Source organism: Hevea brasiliensis, chromosome 11, assembly GCF_030052815.1.
Source record: "Hevea brasiliensis isolate MT/VB/25A 57/8 chromosome 11, ASM3005281v1, whole genome shotgun sequence".
Classification (NCBI taxonomy): domain Eukaryota; kingdom Viridiplantae; phylum Streptophyta; class Magnoliopsida; order Malpighiales; family Euphorbiaceae; genus Hevea; species Hevea brasiliensis.
The window spans coordinates 77,302,188-77,320,257 of record NC_079503.1 but is presented as its reverse complement, the minus strand read 5'-3'; the positions used below and the strand labels follow the sequence as shown (position 1 = coordinate 77,320,257).

General features: G+C 28.2%; 2 protein-coding genes across 2 annotated transcripts in view; both read left to right on the top strand.

Moving 5' to 3' along the window:
* Nucleotides 1-1,087: 1,087 nt before the first annotated feature.
* On the top strand, nucleotides 1,088-1,804 carry LOC131170304 (protein DOG1-like 4). Its single transcript, XM_058129364.1, has one exon. The coding sequence runs from the start codon at nucleotides 1,088-1,090 to the stop codon at nucleotides 1,802-1,804; it is 717 nt and encodes a 238-aa protein (XP_057985347.1).
* Nucleotides 1,805-10,407: 8,603 nt separating this feature from the next.
* The window catches only part of LOC131170303 (protein DOG1-like 4), a 33,754-nt gene continuing 26,091 nt past the window's right edge, over nucleotides 10,408-18,070 (top strand). The window contains exon 1 of the mRNA XM_058129363.1: nucleotides 10,408-10,854. Within this exon, the coding sequence (XP_057985346.1) occupies nucleotides 10,408-10,854 (447 nt within the window). The remainder of the gene's footprint in view (nucleotides 10,855-18,070) is intronic.

Here is an 18,070-nt window from a genome sequence, read left to right as displayed (position 1 = left end):
AACTATTTTGGACCTTTTTCAATGGGCCATTTGATCTAGGAAAAAATTATTGGATCGGTAGACCACGAGAGACCTTATTTGGATCAAACACGTGGGTCAAGTTCTCAAAATATATATTATGCTTACCTGAGCACATTCTTGGATTTTCCTTTTTAATTTCATCCAATTTATCATGCTTTGAGTAGAAAACCAAGCAAATGTCATAATTAGTGAGAGCAAAATGTATTCATTTTACAAAACTTCAATTGAGCACCCAGTTTCTAGTTTTGCTGGTGGTCCTGCAATGCCTTGGGGCACATTCTCTCTCTCTATATGCATACTCTTTTTTCTCCTAAAACACTTTTTGCACATAACCTAGAAAATTCCTATATTGAATGTAACATTTTGGATTTTAAAGCTTTTATGTATGCTTGAATTGTCGATTGCAAAAAACAAAAAATTGGCTATTGTTATTTTTGTGAGTTAGAGTTGTTATTCATTGGTCTTCATAACCATAAACATTTTTGGCAATACGTAAATTAATAATTACTCAAATGATAAATTCATCGATTGAAGCAACTGCAAGCAACAAGAAATGATCAAACTCAAATCAATAAAATCAAAAGCTTAAAGCAAGTTGTTGGCTTGTAGCTATTTAAACATGTCAGCAAAAGAAGCAAGTTGCATGGAGTTGCATATTACCTTAAAGGAGGGTTAAGTTGATAGAGACAGAGAAGGAAGAGGAAGATATCTACGTTCCACGTTAAACTCAACGTAGTTTATTTTACTGACACGTTTTCTAACATAAGAAACAAAAAACACCAGGCGGTGGGGTGCATAAGTGACTTATCAACATGATCAAAGCCAAACCTAAATCCATCAGACTCGTGTCCCTCTTCGGGAAAGGCTCTCCCTATTTGCAAAGCGTCACTCATCCCTTGACACCCACCACTGACTCATTGTTGCAGGTAAGCTAAGCACAAACACACATTTTCTTATATATAAAAACATATCACTCTATTCAACTCTCTATATCTCCCACTAGTCCTAACCAGCTAGCTATCCCTCTTCTTTCTCCATCTCTTTGCTCAAACGAAGGGGGAAAGATATGAAAACAAAAGTTGAAGAGAGGTTCTTTGAGTTTTTTGAAAAGTGGATGTGTCAACTCGATGAATATCTGCAACACCTGCAAAGGGCGTTTGAGGATTATCGAGCTAAAACTGGGTGTGAGCGTGAGCAAGAGCTACAAGCTTCAGTGTCCAAAGTCACACAACATTACAAAGACTACTACACTATAAAATGGGCCTTAGCCCATGAAGATGTGCTTGCTTTCTTTTGTCCAATTTGGATTTCCCCTTTAGAGAATGTGTATTCTTGGGTTACTAGGTGGAAACCTTTAGCAGTGTTTAAACTGGGTAACTCAATAAGGACAAATGATGTTCCCAGTTTGAGTCTGGTTGAATTGACACAAGAACATATGAGAAAGATTGAGACTTTGAGGGTGAAAATAAGGTTAGAAGAGGAGAAGGTGGAGAGGGAAATGGAGAGGCAACAAGTGGTTATAGTAGATAGGAAGATGGTGGAATTGGTAAGGTTGGTGGTTAGAGTGAAGAATGGGGAGGAAGTGAGGCAGGTGGCACTGAAAGGAGTAATGGCAGGACTAGAGAAGGTGATGAAAGCGGTAGACTGTGTAAGGCTTAGGACTTTGAAGGGAGTTTTGGATGTTTTGAGCCCACTACAATGCGTGGAGTTCTTGGCTGGGATTGGCATACTTCAAATTCTGTTAAGACAATGGGGAAAGAAAAAGATTTGCACCATTAATTAGAAACTTCCAGTTGTAGGGTTTTAGGGGCTTTGATTTTCACTTTTAGACTTGTTTTCTTTTGTTTTGATTTGGTTTTATCTTAATTAATATGCATGTACTATTCAGTAGTTTTAATTTAACTTTTTTTATCCTTATTATAAAAACTCATAATTTAATTTTCTTTATATAATGTTTTATTAATTTTATATTATATAATATTTTATAATATTATCATTATATTACAAATATTATATTTAATTGTTTAAATTAAAATATTAATTTTAATGTCATTTTAATTAATTATATAAATAAAAATATTTATTAATTTAAAATTATTTTTTATTTGATCGTATTTTAAAAAAATTTTGTGTTATAATATTAATATAATAAAAAAATAATAATAAGTTTTTAAAATATAAATAGGTGAAAATATTTAAAAATTAAAATAAATTAATAATAAATATAAATTAGTCCATGAATTTAATTCATTTAAATTCTATTATTATGTTTTTTTTTTAAGAAAAGTTTGATTTGCATATATTTTACTTTAATATTTTGTAATTTAAAATGATATTAACTTGCATAATAAAATTGTATGCCTAAATTAATGTGAAAGGGAATTAATTATAAAATTAGAAAATAAAATAAATTTTAAAATAAATTTTTATTAGTTTAGTACATTATTATTATAAAATTATCATTTTTAGTATATTGATATTTTGAAATTTTATATCGTCATATTATTTAATACAAAAAATTTTATATCTATTTAATATATTAATTATTTAATATATTTATTGATTATATTATATATGTTATAAATACATTATTGATTAATATATAAATTTAATCATGTATATTCTAATTAAAATTGAATATTATATATATATATATATATATATATAGAGAGAGAGAGAGAGAGAGAGAGAGAGAGAGAGAGAGAGAGAGAGAGAGAGAGAGGTCTACTTCTAAATTAAAAATTATAACAAAATTTCTATAAAATAAATTTTAAAAAATAAAATTTAAAAGAAAAAAAATAAATTTATATGATTAATATTATAATAATAATTTTATCAATTTAAAAAGTTTGTCCTTCATTCGTATCTGTATATATATTCTAGTGCATAGTCTATTGTTATAAATACACTGTATTCATTACTTATTTAAGTTTTAATTATTTTAAAATTATATTTTATTTCTAAAAACATCATAAAAAATATTTTTATAAAATTAATTTTAGCTTTAATTATTTCTTTATTTGGTATTTAGTATAATTAGGTATAATATTATTCTTGATTTAATTATTAATAGAAAATTAGAATTATATTAACACAATAAAATAAATTTAGTCAAATATGGCTTGGTTTATCCAATATTTTTTTTTATTTCAATTCTTATCAATTCTTCTTTTTATTCAAAAGAATAAGGATTATGAACACTACTATTTTTAATACTAAAAAGATTAAAAATAGAAAAATATTAATATCGTAATAATATAAATATAAATCTAATTAATTAGTTAATATATTATCAATATTATCTTTTATTTATTATTAGTGCAAGAGATAATATTTTATATAGGTGGTATAATGCTAGCTCTATAATAATAATTTTTAAGAAATCATACTTGTAATAATATAAATATGCATATGAATAAATTAATTAGGTTTAAATTTAATTATCTTTAATTTTTTTGTTAGTATCGATCTTCAATTAAAATTAAATAATTCCTTTTAAGTTCTTCATTTAATAAATTTTAAAATTATTAATAATCTTCTAATGATTTATATTATTTTTGTTTTCATTTTATAAATTATAGCCGTTAAATATTTAATTTTAATTAATATTAATAATTTTATAAATATTAATATATTGTTTTATTGAAATAAAAATATACTTGCAATAATAAAGATATACATAATGAATAAATTAATTAGGTTTAAATTTAATTATTTTTAATATTTTTTGTTAGTATTAGTCTTCAATTAAGATTAAATAATTTTTTTAAGTTGTTCATTTAACAAATTTTAAAATTAATAATAATGTTTGGATGATTTATATTATTTTATTTTCATTTTTAAAAATTATAGTCATTAATATATAATTTTAATTAATATTCATAATTTTATAAATATTAATATATTGTTTTATTAAAAAAATCTTAGATGGAATTTAAATAAAAAATAATATGTAACTAATTAATATTTTTAAATATATATAATAAATAATTAATTGTAAATCAAAATTTAAAAAAAATTAGATACTAATAAACTATTTTACTTAATATTGTAATACAATCAAATTATATTTTTTATTTATTAATTTTTATTTTAGGTAATTAATGCTTGCAAAATTTTATAATTAATTGAAGTTAAGTATAAATAGGATTAAGAATTTTAAGTTCATATTAACCATAAAATAAAAAATTTTAAATTTATACAAACTTTAAAGTTAATTTAAACAATAAAAATATAATTATAATTAATTTTAAGAATAAATGACAATTTGGCCAAAGCCATTGTTTCCCCTCCTCCTTCACATATATACATAAGAATAAATTAATTAGGTTTAAATTTAATTGTCTTTAATATTTTTTTATTAGTATTGAAAATAATTAAAATTAAATAAAATTCCTTTTAAGTTGTTTATTTAATAAATTTTAAAATTAATAATAATCTTTAGATGATTTATATTCTTTTTATTGCTTTTATAAATTATAGACATAAAAATATTTAATTTTCATTAACATTTATAATTTTATAAATATTAATATATTATTTATTGAAATAAAAAAAATCTTATATGAAAATTAACTTATAAAAATAATATGCAACTAATAAAATATCTTTAAATATATATAATAAATAACTAATTATAAATATAAATTTGAAAATTATATACTAATAAACTATGTTATTTAATATTGCAATATGATCAAATTATATTTTTTTATTTATTAATTTTTTTATTTTAGTTAATTGCTTCATGTAAAATTAAAATTAAATATAAATTGGACTAATAATTTTAAATTTATATTAATTCTAAAATTAAGAATTTTAAATTTACATAAACTTTAAAATTAATTTAAACAATAAAAATATAATTGTAATTAATTTTAAGAATGAAAGGAAACTTGGGCAAACGAAGCTAATGTTTTCTCCTCATTTATTTATTTATATATAATACAGATATATCGATATAAATTAATTGCATTTTTTTTATTTTTCACTTATTAGTTTCTTACTTTAATTAATTAATTTTTATAATATTTTATATTTAATTGAAGTTAATTATAAGTATTATTAAGAAATTGAAATTTATATGATTTCTAAAATTAATAATTTCAAATTTATACAAACATTAAAATTAATTTAAATAATAAAAATATAATTGCAATTAATTAGAGAAATAAATGACATTTTTGGCAAAACTAATATTCTCTCTTCCCTCATTTGCATATGATATAGACTATGTAAAAATATAAATAAACCTATTTTTTTGAGATGGAAACAAAAATTTAAATCTTAAACTTTAATTAAAAAATCAGTTATATCTCTATTCTTATTATGGTAAAATAATACTTTTAAAATATTATTAAGCACATGAAAAAGAAAGAAGATTTTTTAATGCTTAAATTATAGAATAAAATTAATTAAATTTATTGATAAAATTAATTGAAATCATTAATAATTAAAACGATTGAATAAATCGATTGAAATTACCAAAATTAAAATTATTGAAATAATTTCAATTTAATAATATATATATATATATATATATTTAATTTAATTTTATTGTAATGAAATCATTAATTTTCCATGAGAATGTCAAAGTAAAGATAATTTCTTATGGCTATTTTTTTTATTTTTCATTTAAATCAAATATTTTAATTAAAATTTGTTTATGAAATTCAATATTTTTTTCAAATATTACTACGAATTGGTGTTAGAATAATTATTCTTATTAAAAATTTATATTGCAATATTACAAAAAAAAACTTTATAATATATTTTTAGTATTTGTCAATGTGATAATCTATGTTTTTCTTATTCAAGTTACTAAAATATTTTAATTTTTATTCTTTAATTAGCTTGATTAATAATATATAGATTTTGACAAAATAGAATTGGAAATTTTTAGATATAATTATTTTTAGCCATTATTTATAGGTTCTACTTTTTATTTAAATTGAATAATTATTTAATAAAAATCATGAAAATTAAAATATAATTTATCACCTATATAACATTTTTTTTATTAATCAAATATATAATTAAAAATAAAAAATTTATTTTCATAGAAAGATTAGTGATATGTTAAAATAATTGATTGGGATTTGTTAAATAAAGAGTTATTTTCACTCTCTCTAACTTTTTGATAAAATTTTTATTATATTGAATTATTCTATTATCAATATTTACATGACTCTTTTTAACAATTATTTTATTAATTTTTTATAATACAAATTTATTGGAAGTAATAATTATGGACCATCAAAGGCATAAATTTTATATTTTAAATATTTAACTAACTCAAAATCACAAATTTTATATTGCAAATATCTAACTAACTCAAAATCACAAATTTTATATTGTAAATATCTAACTAACTTATCACATATACATGATATGTTCATTTTATTCACCTATATATTAGAAGAAATCTATTATATTGTTAAATAAATTAATTGATAAGAAATTGGAAAAAATTAATTAATATCTAATATATTTGTAATATATATAAAAGTGAGAAGGGGAATAATGGGATTATAAAAATATCTTTAATTTTTAAAATCATTTATAATTATTTTTTTATTATTTAAAAATGTATTTTAAGTAAAATAAAAATTAAATATTATTAGATATAAAATTAAATTTTATTAGGTCTCAAAATTAACTATTATAATTTTTATTAAAAATAATTAAAAAAAACTAAAAAAGAAGGGATATTACTATTGAAGGCTACCTAAACCATTTGGATATTTCAAGAAGCTAATTCTCAGGTATTTTTCTCATTTTGTTATCATTTGCATATTCATTTTTGTGTAATTTTCTAAACTTATTTATATAATTTTATTTATTTTATAGATATTTTTGGAATCACTGAGACTAATTCTAGTAAGATTTTGTATTCTTCTATCATGTTTATAGTATTTTATTTATATTATTTTAATTGATTAATTTAATATTTCTTATTAATTTTTTTTCTTACAAATTTTTGAACTAACATTAATTAAAAATAAAATATCATGATGATAATTTAATATTATGGCAATAAAAAATTAAATTTAACTAGATATTAAAAATAATTAAATTATAACAATATAATATATATAAAAAGATTATATATAAAAATTTAAATTACAAATATGTAAAATGAATACAAATAACATACAATTCATGTTTTAAAAAAATAGTTATTTTAAATTTTTAAAAGACAAATTATATTTTTTTAATTATTTTCTCACCTTCATTAATAAAAAAATATATTTTTTAACGATGACACTATATTGTAAATAGATTTAAAATTGAGTAAATAATTTTAATAAATTAAAAATAAAAACATTTTATTATAATTTTGTCAAACTTCGAATTAAATTATAAATTATGCTAAAATTTAATTGAAATGAGTCCATAAAGCACAATTGAAAATGAATTTCAATTTATAAAAATTTATTTTTTATTTTATTATTTTAAATCATGATATATATATATATATATATATATATATATATATAATTTAAAAAAAAATATGTTGCACATGAATTAAATAATTTATGACTCATAATTAATTTTGTCTTTATAAATAAATAAAATCTAATCATAATAAATTTTAAATTATTATGTAGATAAATTAGACTTTATTTTAATATATTAAATGATAATTCTAAAAAGATAATTTTATAAAAATACTCATAATTAATTACTTATTTAAAATTTCTTAGAATTGCTTGATTAGGTGAGATAGCAATCACTTCCCTCAACATGGAAGTGATATCCTTCATTGTTGGTCTTTTCCTTGGATCTGGTTGTATGCACTCTTGGATAATCTTGCATATGAGGTCAAGTTCATTATTTTTGAAAGACTTGAGGGTTGGGTCAATCATATAATTGATACTACGTTTGTCATTCAAATATTTAGCAGCTTGCAAGTTTCTAGTTAAATTATATGCTTGTCAGCCAGCCGTGCATGCAGCTAGAACACAAATATTATTTAGCCATAAAGCAATTCCCAGAGATATGAGAGTATAGGATTTCATAAAAGATTTACCAATTTTTCAAGGGACCCTTGTTCTTCCGAGTATTGGAGTTTTCCAGAAATGATTTCTAGTAATAGAATCCCAAAACAATAACATTTGTCTCTACATCAGCCAAAGGTGGCAATGTAGAATGCACTAACTCATTGTTACCTGAGCTCTTCGACTTGGAGGAATCTTGTGGCAAGAAAGAGATGTCAGCAATCTAAGAGGGACCATAGATACGGTGAGAAGGCACATTAAAGAAACAAAATAGAATGAAGCCAACCCATGAAGGAGATTACTGTAGCTGCATAGTCATCAGTTAGAAAGATATTATGTGAATTCAAGTTAGAATGTGCCACTGGTGGATTTAAATCATGGTGCATGTATTGTAAGCAATAAACAATGTCCATGATAATCCTCATTCTTGCACTCCAGTCAAGATCTTCCGTTTCTTTAACTGAAGACATAGAATAAATGTTTCAGCCTCTAAATTACCACAGGAGAAATCTATCGAAATTTTCATCGTTAAATTAATATACAAAGAGTATTACCATGTAGATGCTCAAAGAGGGTTCCATTAGGATCGTATTCAAATACCATCATCCTATTGAAGGGTTCATCCTCCTCACAGTAGCCAATGAGATTGACAAAGTTCTTATGGTTAACCCGAGATAACATGTAGTTTTTTTTTCAAATTATTTAATTGGTGGACATATATAAATCTATTCAAACAAAGAGCATTTTTTATTATTTTTATTATTTTTAAAATTTATAAATTTTATTTTTTAAAAAATAATTTTAACATTTCAACAACATTATTAAACAGGTACTAAATTATTAGAGTCAATAGTCAATTTATTTGTTAATAGAATTAAATTTTAAAATTAAATTATTATTAAAAATATATATAAAAAATTACTATATAAATTTTACTATATCTCAAAGATTTAATTATACATTGTCCTAAAATAAATAAAAATAATATAATGAATAGATTTGAAGAGACACAAGTGACAAAGAATGGGCTAATTAGCAGGTGATGTATATATACACACGCGCACACACACCCACACACACGTAGGTATCTATCTTAACTACTCCTTCCACCCAGGAGCTGGTGAACAGGTCTAGTTTATAGTAAAATTATATGCTTGTCAGCCAGCCATGCATAAAGCTAGAACACAAATGTTATTTAGCCATAAAGCAATTTCGAGAGATGTGAGAGTACAGGATTTCATAAAAGATTTCATAAAATTATTTTTAGATGTTAATCAATTTCTAAACTACCTATTTTGGACCTTTTTCAATGGGCTGTTGATCTAGGAAAAGATTATTGAATCGGTGTACCACGAGAGACCTTGTTTGGATCAAACACGTGGATCAAGTTTCCAAAATATATATTATGCTTACCTGAGCACAATCTTGGATTTTCCTTTTTAATTTCATCAAATTTATCATGCTTTGAGTAGAAAACCAAGCAAGTATCATATTTAATTAGAGCTGAATGCATTCATTTTACAAAACTTCAATTGAGCACCCACTTTCTAGTTTCGCTGGTGGTGCTGCAATGCCTTAGGGCACAGTCTCTATCTCTATATGCATACTCTTTTTTCTCCTAAAACACTTTTTGCACATAACCCAGAAAATTCCTATATTAAACGTAATATTTTGGATTTTAAAGCTTTTATGTATGCTTGAATTGTCGATTGGAAAAAACAAAAAATTGGCTATTGTTATTTTTAAGGGCTTTTTGTGAGTTAGAGTTGTTATTCATTGGTCTTCATAACCATAACCATTTTTGGCAATACATAAATTAATAATTACTCAAATGATAAATTCGCTGATTGAAGCAACTGCAAGCAACAAGAAATGATCAAACTCAAATCAATAAAATCAAAAGCTTAAAGCAAGTTATTGGCTTGTAGCTACTGAAACATGTCATTAAAAGAATCAAGTAGCATGGAGTTGTATATTACCTCAGAGGAGGGTTTTATTGATAGAGATAGCGAAGGAAGAAGAAGATATTTGGGTTCCACATTGAACTCAACATAGTTTATTTTACTGATAGGTTTTTCAACATAAGAAACATAAAACACCAGGTGGTGGGGTGCATGATTGACTCATCAACATGGTCAAAGCCAAACTTATATCCATCATACTCATGTCCTTCTTTGGGAGAGGCTTTCCATATTTGCAAAGCGTCACTCGTCCCTTGACACTCACCACTAACTCATTGCTGCACGTAAGCCAAGCACAAGCATACCGTTTCTTATATATAAAAACATATCACTCTATTCATCTCTCTCTATCTCCCACCTAGTCCTAACTAGCTAGTTATCCCTCTTCTTTCTCCATCTCTTTGCATAAACGAAAGGGGAAAGATATGAAAACTAAAGTTGAAGAGAGGTTCTCTGAGTTTTTTGAGAATTGGATGTGTCAACTCCATGAGTATCTGCAACACCTGCAAAGGGCATCTGAGGATTATCGAGCTAAAATTGGGTGTGAGCATGAGCAAGAGCTACAAGCTTCAGTGTCCAAAGTCACACAACATTACAAAGACTACTACACTATAAAATGGGCCTTAGCCCATGAAGATGTGCTTGCTTTCTTTTGTCCAATTTGGATTTCCCCTTTAGAGAATGCGTATTCTTGGGTTACTGGGTGGAAACCTTCAGCAGTGCTTAAACTGGTTAACTCAATAAGGATAAATGGTATTCTCAGTTCGAGTCTAGTTGAATTGACACAAGAACAGATGAGAAAGATTGAGGCTTTGAGGGTGAAAATAAGGTTAGAAGAGGAGAGGGTGGAGAGGGAAATTGAGAGGCAACATGTGACGTCCCTTACCCATCTACAGTGTAGCCGAGTAAAGCGTGCCACATTCGGTGCCGTAGCACCTATCTTATCTTGTTCTATCCATTATTAATTTTATACTTCATAGAAAACCTATAGTAAATTTTTTTTTAATCATAAATTATTTCTGTGAAAACTCGAGCAGAGCCTCCTTTGTTTTATTTGCATCTGGCGGGTTTCAATATTTACCTGTTAAAAACAATTTCATATCTATCTCATATTTCCATAAGTCATATCATTCACAACTTTTCATGTAATTTCAAGAAAATAACATAACTCATTCATATGAAAATTTATATACAAAAGCTCACAGCTTTATTTACAATCCAAAATATAATTACAATTTATTTACAATGTTCAAAATGATTTACACTGTATCTACTTATGCACAATAAACCAAAATACAAAATCTAATAACATGGGCCCTACCAAAATAAATACTGCAGAGGTGACTAGCAGACACTGTCAGATTTGGTCAATCTCTATCAGGGCACTATTGCTGCGGCTACTGCTATGGCTGTGTCTGGTCTCCAGTACCTATGTGATGGAAAACCAACGCGCTAAGCGAATTGCTTAGTGGTGCATAACTTTAAAGAAAAATAATTGAATAATTAAAAATGATAATTCTATGTAAATTTCATAAATAAATTCTAAGTCTTTACAGATTTATTTAACTTTGGGATCAATTTATTTATCAGGATCTTATCTGTGTATTTATTTCATTTTCAGTCTTTTTAAAATCATATCAGTGCCCAAGTAACTTATAACAGACTATAAAGGTTGGATACACAGGAGTATACTGGTTAGACAACCATATATCTACCCTGTATACAACTGTCATGTCAGGCACAAGGCTAGTAAGCAGGCTTTTAAAGCTAGAAATGAAATTAGACTCAATGGCCAACGGGTTGACATATAGCCTGTAGAACAATCATGTCAGACATATTTTATCAATCAATGATTATTCATATAGGCAGTACTGCAATCTATAGTCCCTAATTGGTATACCAATCGTTCCAAACTATATACATAAGCCTAGGTTTACTTTGGGCAATTAAGCATTATCAACTACTTATTAGAAATTTCATGTCAAGTTGTAGTGGGAAAGTGGGTCCCACATACCTATTTCATGTAATTTAGTGTTTAGCAACATATTAGGGTTAAAACCCTACTATAAATTTTATTTGTCTTATGAACCTTTCTTTAGGTTTAGTTTTAATGTCTTAATTTTACCTATCAATTTGATCAACTTGTGGGCCACTGTTTGGCCATACTTCCTTCATGGAAGTTGTTCCTCCATGTCTTATCTTTGTTTTCCTTTTTGAATCATATCATTTGGATTTCTATAACTCAAGTTATGGTCAAATAACCATAACTGGTTTATTTCCTAATTCTGGATCCTTAGCTAGGTAGATTTTAGAGTTACAATTTACCAATTTAATTGAACATATTGTAGTCACTTTTAGGCTTAGTATTCTTCATATAATTTGTTTCCCTATGTCATATGGTTACTCAAAATTTTTTATTGCAATTTTTCAAGTCTTGTAGAACTACTTATAGCCAAATAACTGGACTAGACTCGTGTGTCCTGTGCCAACAAGATTCCAGGTCAGGTCAGTGGCTTTGACTCAACTTTAGGATTCTTACATTTATAATTTGAGGAATGTGTCTAAAACAAGATTGGAGCCCTATCCCTTAGGTTTCTAGAAAATATGGCTCATCCAAATTGGAGTTTTCTAGTGGGAGATATGACTAAAAGACCATTCTGGGGTCAAGTGGTCACTTAGGCAATTTTCAGAATTTGCATACTAATTTGACCTAGCCAATTGACCTAGTTCTCTTGATTTTTGGGTTTTGGTCAAAATATCAATATTTTAGATTGATGTCTTGTGGAAACTTTTCCACTGATTTCATTGCATTTGGATTTTTGTAGACCAAGTTATGGCCTTTTTGCCAAAACTGGTCAAGTAAGCCTATGTCTAGCAATTTCTGGGCAATATGGTTCTAGACAGTTTTGTGATTTAATTTTGGCCAACAATTTGGTTTGGTTAGACACATTTTTGGGCTCTGTGTCCTTGTATTCCTATGTATAAGCTTTCCAATGGTACAAAATTTAGGTCATTTGGACCTGTCTAGAGGGAGTTATGGCCAATTGAATGTATACTGTTCATTTGGTCATTTTTCTGGGTTCACTGTATGGTCATTTGGATTGGGACAGAATTTAGGTAATTTTATAAATAGAATTTGGGCATAGTTTCTTCATGAAAAATAAAGCATTTTAGGTCTAGTTTCATCTCTAATTGGCCTCATACCAATTGGAGCAACGCAAATTCAGTTATGGCTCAAAACATTCACTGGATTACAAAGTCTCAAACCTGCATAGAAAAATACACTTTCAAATTTCATTTCCTCCAACTCCTAACTACAAATTGACATTCATGGCACTTCTAAACATCATCCATTCAACTCAACAAAGTTAAATTTCAGCAATTACATAAAGTATCCAATAGTTAGGTCAAAAACCTAACTCCAATTTGTCAATCACAACATACACATGCAATCAAATTTCTAACACATATAACTTCATCTACTTATCCATCAACATCACTAAACACCATTTACATGCTTGAATTTATCAAACTCCCATAATTTCCAAGGCTACCGAAATGAGGGTTCTAAAGTTTCTTATCATTTGCTTTCAATTTCATGTTATACTTACTCATTTCAACCTCAATTCAAGATTTAACAAAGAAAGGAAAAGAAAACATGCACTAACCTTTAATGACTACTTCTCAACCTTATAAAAACTTCAAGATTTCTCTTTTCCTTTGCTGCTTAAAGCTTCCTTAAGGTGTAGGGATGAATTTTAATGAAGAAACTTATGAAGATTATAGTGAGTTATGAAGGAAGTGTGACTAAATAGACATCCTAACCTAGTCAAATTCCTAGATAAACATAACACATCAACATGAACCTAAAGAAAGGTTCATGGGAAAAATGCAATATATGATAATTAAAATATTCATAAGGATAATTAAATATTAAAAATGATATGAATATATAAATTGGGACTAATGTCCTATTAATATGAAATTAATGGTACCAATGAACAATACCAGAAAATAGTAACAGTGAATATTGCTAAAATAATTAAAAATATTTAATTGCCCATAGTATACCTAGACTTATTTATTTAGTTTGGATCGATTGGTATACCAATTAGGGACCACAGATAGCAGTACTGCTTACAGAGCAAATCATGAACTGACAATATATGTCTGGTATGATTGTTCTACAGGCTATATGCCTACTTACTAGCCATTGTGCCTACTTTATTTCTAGCTTGACAAGCCAGACAGTGGGTCTCGTGCCTGACAGATGTTTACAGGGTAGACATATGGCTGTCTAACCCGTATACTCCCGTGTATCCAGCTTTTATAATTTGTTATAGGTTTCTTAGGCATTGATAATAATTAATTAATACTGAATATACAATAAGTAAACAGGAAAGATCCCAATAATGTTAATTGTTTCCAAAGAGCAATAAAAATGTAAAAGACCCAGAAATTATGATTTGTAGATATTAATTCAATTGTTTAATTATTGTTATTATAGATTATACACCACTAAGCGTTATGCTTAGAGCGTTAGTTTTCCATCGCGTAGGTACTGGAGATCAGTCCCAGCAGCAACAGCAGCAGCAATAGTAGTGCTCACACAGAGACTGATCAGATCTGCCAGTGTTTACTAGTCACCTCTATAGTTGTATTTTGGTAGGGCCCATGTATAGACTAGTTTTTTCGTTCATTATGTCTAGTCATGATGTATTTCATTTTGGACTTGTAATTAAACTTTAAGATTGGAATGAAAACTTGTAATTTATTATCTATGAATTTCTATTTGAATGCAATAGATGATACTTCATTTTTAGATCTCATAAATAGTTGTGAATGATATGATAAAAGAGAATATGATATGGAAATGTGTGAAATGAATATGGACATGTTAACAGGTGATTAGTGGAAACCCGCCAGATGCTAATAAAACAGGGGAGGATCTGTCCAGGTCTCCACAAAAATAAGATATAAAAAAAAAATTCTACACATAGATTACTACTTTTAAATGATATTAAAAGTTTACAATAGATATGATAAAACAAGATAGGGTGCTCCGGCACCGAATGTGGCACTCATCGCTCGGCTATACTATAGACGGGTGAGGGGCGTCACACCTCCTTCCACCCAGGAGCTGGTGAACAGGTCTAGTTTATAGTTAAATTATATGCTTGTCAGCCAGCCATGCATGCAGCTAGAATACAAATGTTATTTAGCCATAAAGCAATTTCCAGAGATATGAGAGTATAGGATTTCATAAAAGATTTCATAAAATTATTTTTAGATGTTAATCGGTTTCTAAACTACCTATTTTGGACCTTTTTCAATGGACTATTTGTAACATCCTCACTTTAGCTAGTTCGTACAGTCTACTATTCCGGTGACTAAGGTCGGTCCGGACAGCTAGAATGTTTGAAATTATAAAGAGACTAGAGGGAGGAGTTATAAAGAAACTAAATAATGCTCATAAAAATCAAGGAAAAATTTTTAGAAACGAAATACACTAAGGTTAAACGAGCCGAAACACTAGGGATGAGTAACCCGAAGGGGAAGTGACGGTGAAGGCCGTTAGCAACCCTAGACCCGGGGGAAAAATTATAAAATAATTATTGGGACTCCAGAGAAGGGTCATTGAGGTTCTTATTGCATTAGAATGCCAAGGAAATGCTTAGAAAAATTTTTCTATCGGTACACACAATTTTGGCTCGTTAAGCCAAACGGAGGGCATTTTGGTCATTTCGTCTTCAGAGATAATTTTTGGCCAACTTGTCCAGTTAAATAAATAATTTATATAACCTAAAATATGAATAAATGTTGTTAAAAATTTAATTGAAATTAAAGAGACAAGAAATGGAGAGAAAATGAAAGAAAATGGAACTATGACATCATAATGATGTCATTAAAATTCTCCCAACCAATCCAATGTTGACACATGGCATAAACTTATTTAAAAGAGACTAAATGGGCTGAAAAAAAAAAAAAGAGAACCTTCTCTTCCATCTTCTTCTTACCGTCACCCTCCCACCATTGCCAACCTTGAGCAAGCTTTTCAAAGCTTGATTTCACTAGCTTTTACCCAACTAAACCCTATATTCCCAACACAAAAAAGTGTTCTTACACCTTGGAGAGTCTTTTGGGAGCAAAAAGAAAGGAAAAAGAGGAACCCTAGCAAGTGGGAAATCTCACTCCATTAGAGTTTTGTGACCTAACCTTAGTTTTCACTTTAAATTCATGTTTAAGGACTAAGAATGAATGCAAATGATAAAGAAATTGATGAAATACCATTTGTATGCCATCCCTAAATTTCAGCAGCCTTGGTTGGGGTATGATTGTGATGAGTTTTATGGAGCTAACATGCTAGTATGGCTGCCCACAATATGTATTTCTTAAGTGGATTGATGAAATGCAATGATAATGCATGGTTTGTAATGTTTGAGTTAGGGTTTGGGGTGAAAAATGAGACTTTGATCATGTGATGATGAAAATAGGTTTTAATGGTCAATTAGTGACCATTTGGTTCTGTTTAAATAAAAAATGAACTGAATTGTATAGTGGGATTGGAGTTTGGTGTGGCTGCCCTTGGTGACCTACAGGACTGGGCATGAGTCCAGCAGGTTTGGGCAGCAATAATTGGAATTGTAGAGGTTCAATTGGTGCAAGGCCAATTGGATATAAAACTAGACACATAATGGCACAACTTTGGTGAAGAAACCATGCCCAGAAAACCAAACCAAGTTGACCAAAAGATTGCCCTAATTCCAGTAACCTGCATTCTGCCTGGGCAAAATGACCAAATGAACAGTATTTAGTCATTTGGCCATAACTCAGTGTAAAAAGGTCCAATTGACCTGAAATTTTACCAGCTACAAGCCGAGATATAGATCAACAACTTTCATGAAGAAACCTAACCCAAATTATGACCATAACATATTCAAAAAGTGACCTGAAGTCACTGCTCCTAATACTGTAGATTTGGTCAGTCCAAAAATTCTGGAAAAATTGCAATCCGGCCAGTTGTGTTTTTGGGCCATAACTTGAGCTACAAACTCCAAATGGAGTGATTCAAAAAAGGAAATGCAACTAGACAAAATAAGGAACAACTTTCATGTTGATCATTTTGCCAAATTCTTACTGCAAAAATGACTAATGGAACAGTAAAGACAAAGCATGAAAACTGAAAATTCTGTCCAATTAACATTAAGTTTAGAAATGGTTTTGGCTATCAATACCAACAAATTTAGAATGCAAAATGTGGTATGTTGGGAGTATTAGAACCAATGTACCTATTGTCTATGCAAAAGTCAACATTTTATTTGACTAATGAATTGAATAGTAACACTAAAAATTGAATTTCAAAAATTGTGAAACTTAAAAGTGTAAAATGCCCTAGTATACTTAGCAAGATTGGTTTGGATAGGTTGGCATGCCAATAGGGTTCTGTTAGCAGTACTGCATATGGCTTTATGCCATTCTGTGTTTCATGGCTTCCCATGCCATTCTGTGACATAATAGCCTTTGGCTATGTTATTTGAGTTGTTACACTCGAGTTTTATCCCTGATAATTATTACAGCTTATTAGCTATTCTGTTGCACACCGGGAGACACAATGTGACCGATGGTGTGATGGTCCGAGGTACTTAGTGTAACACCCTAGGCAAATCCCACATCGGCAAAACACGGGAGAGATGCTGGGTTTATAAGTTGGTGGTTCGTAACCCTTAGTGACGCATTTTAAAACCGTGAGGGCTTCGGCCCAGAGCGGATAATATCACTAGTGGGCCGGGCCGTTACATTTGTGGTATCAGAGCCGCTCCGTGTGCAACCTTGAGCGATGGTGGGGCAAACCTCAGCGAGGACGCTGAGTCCCATAAGGGGGGTGGATTGTAACACCCTAGGCAAATCCCACATCGACAAAACACAGGAGAGATTCTGGGTTTATAAGTTGGTGGTTCGTAACCCTTAGATACGCATTTTAAAACCGTGAGGGCTTCGGCCCAGAGCGAACAATATCACTAGTGGGCCGGGCCATTACACTTAGTAACCAGAGTCAGTTTACCCGTTTATCCAATCCAGTTAACTAGT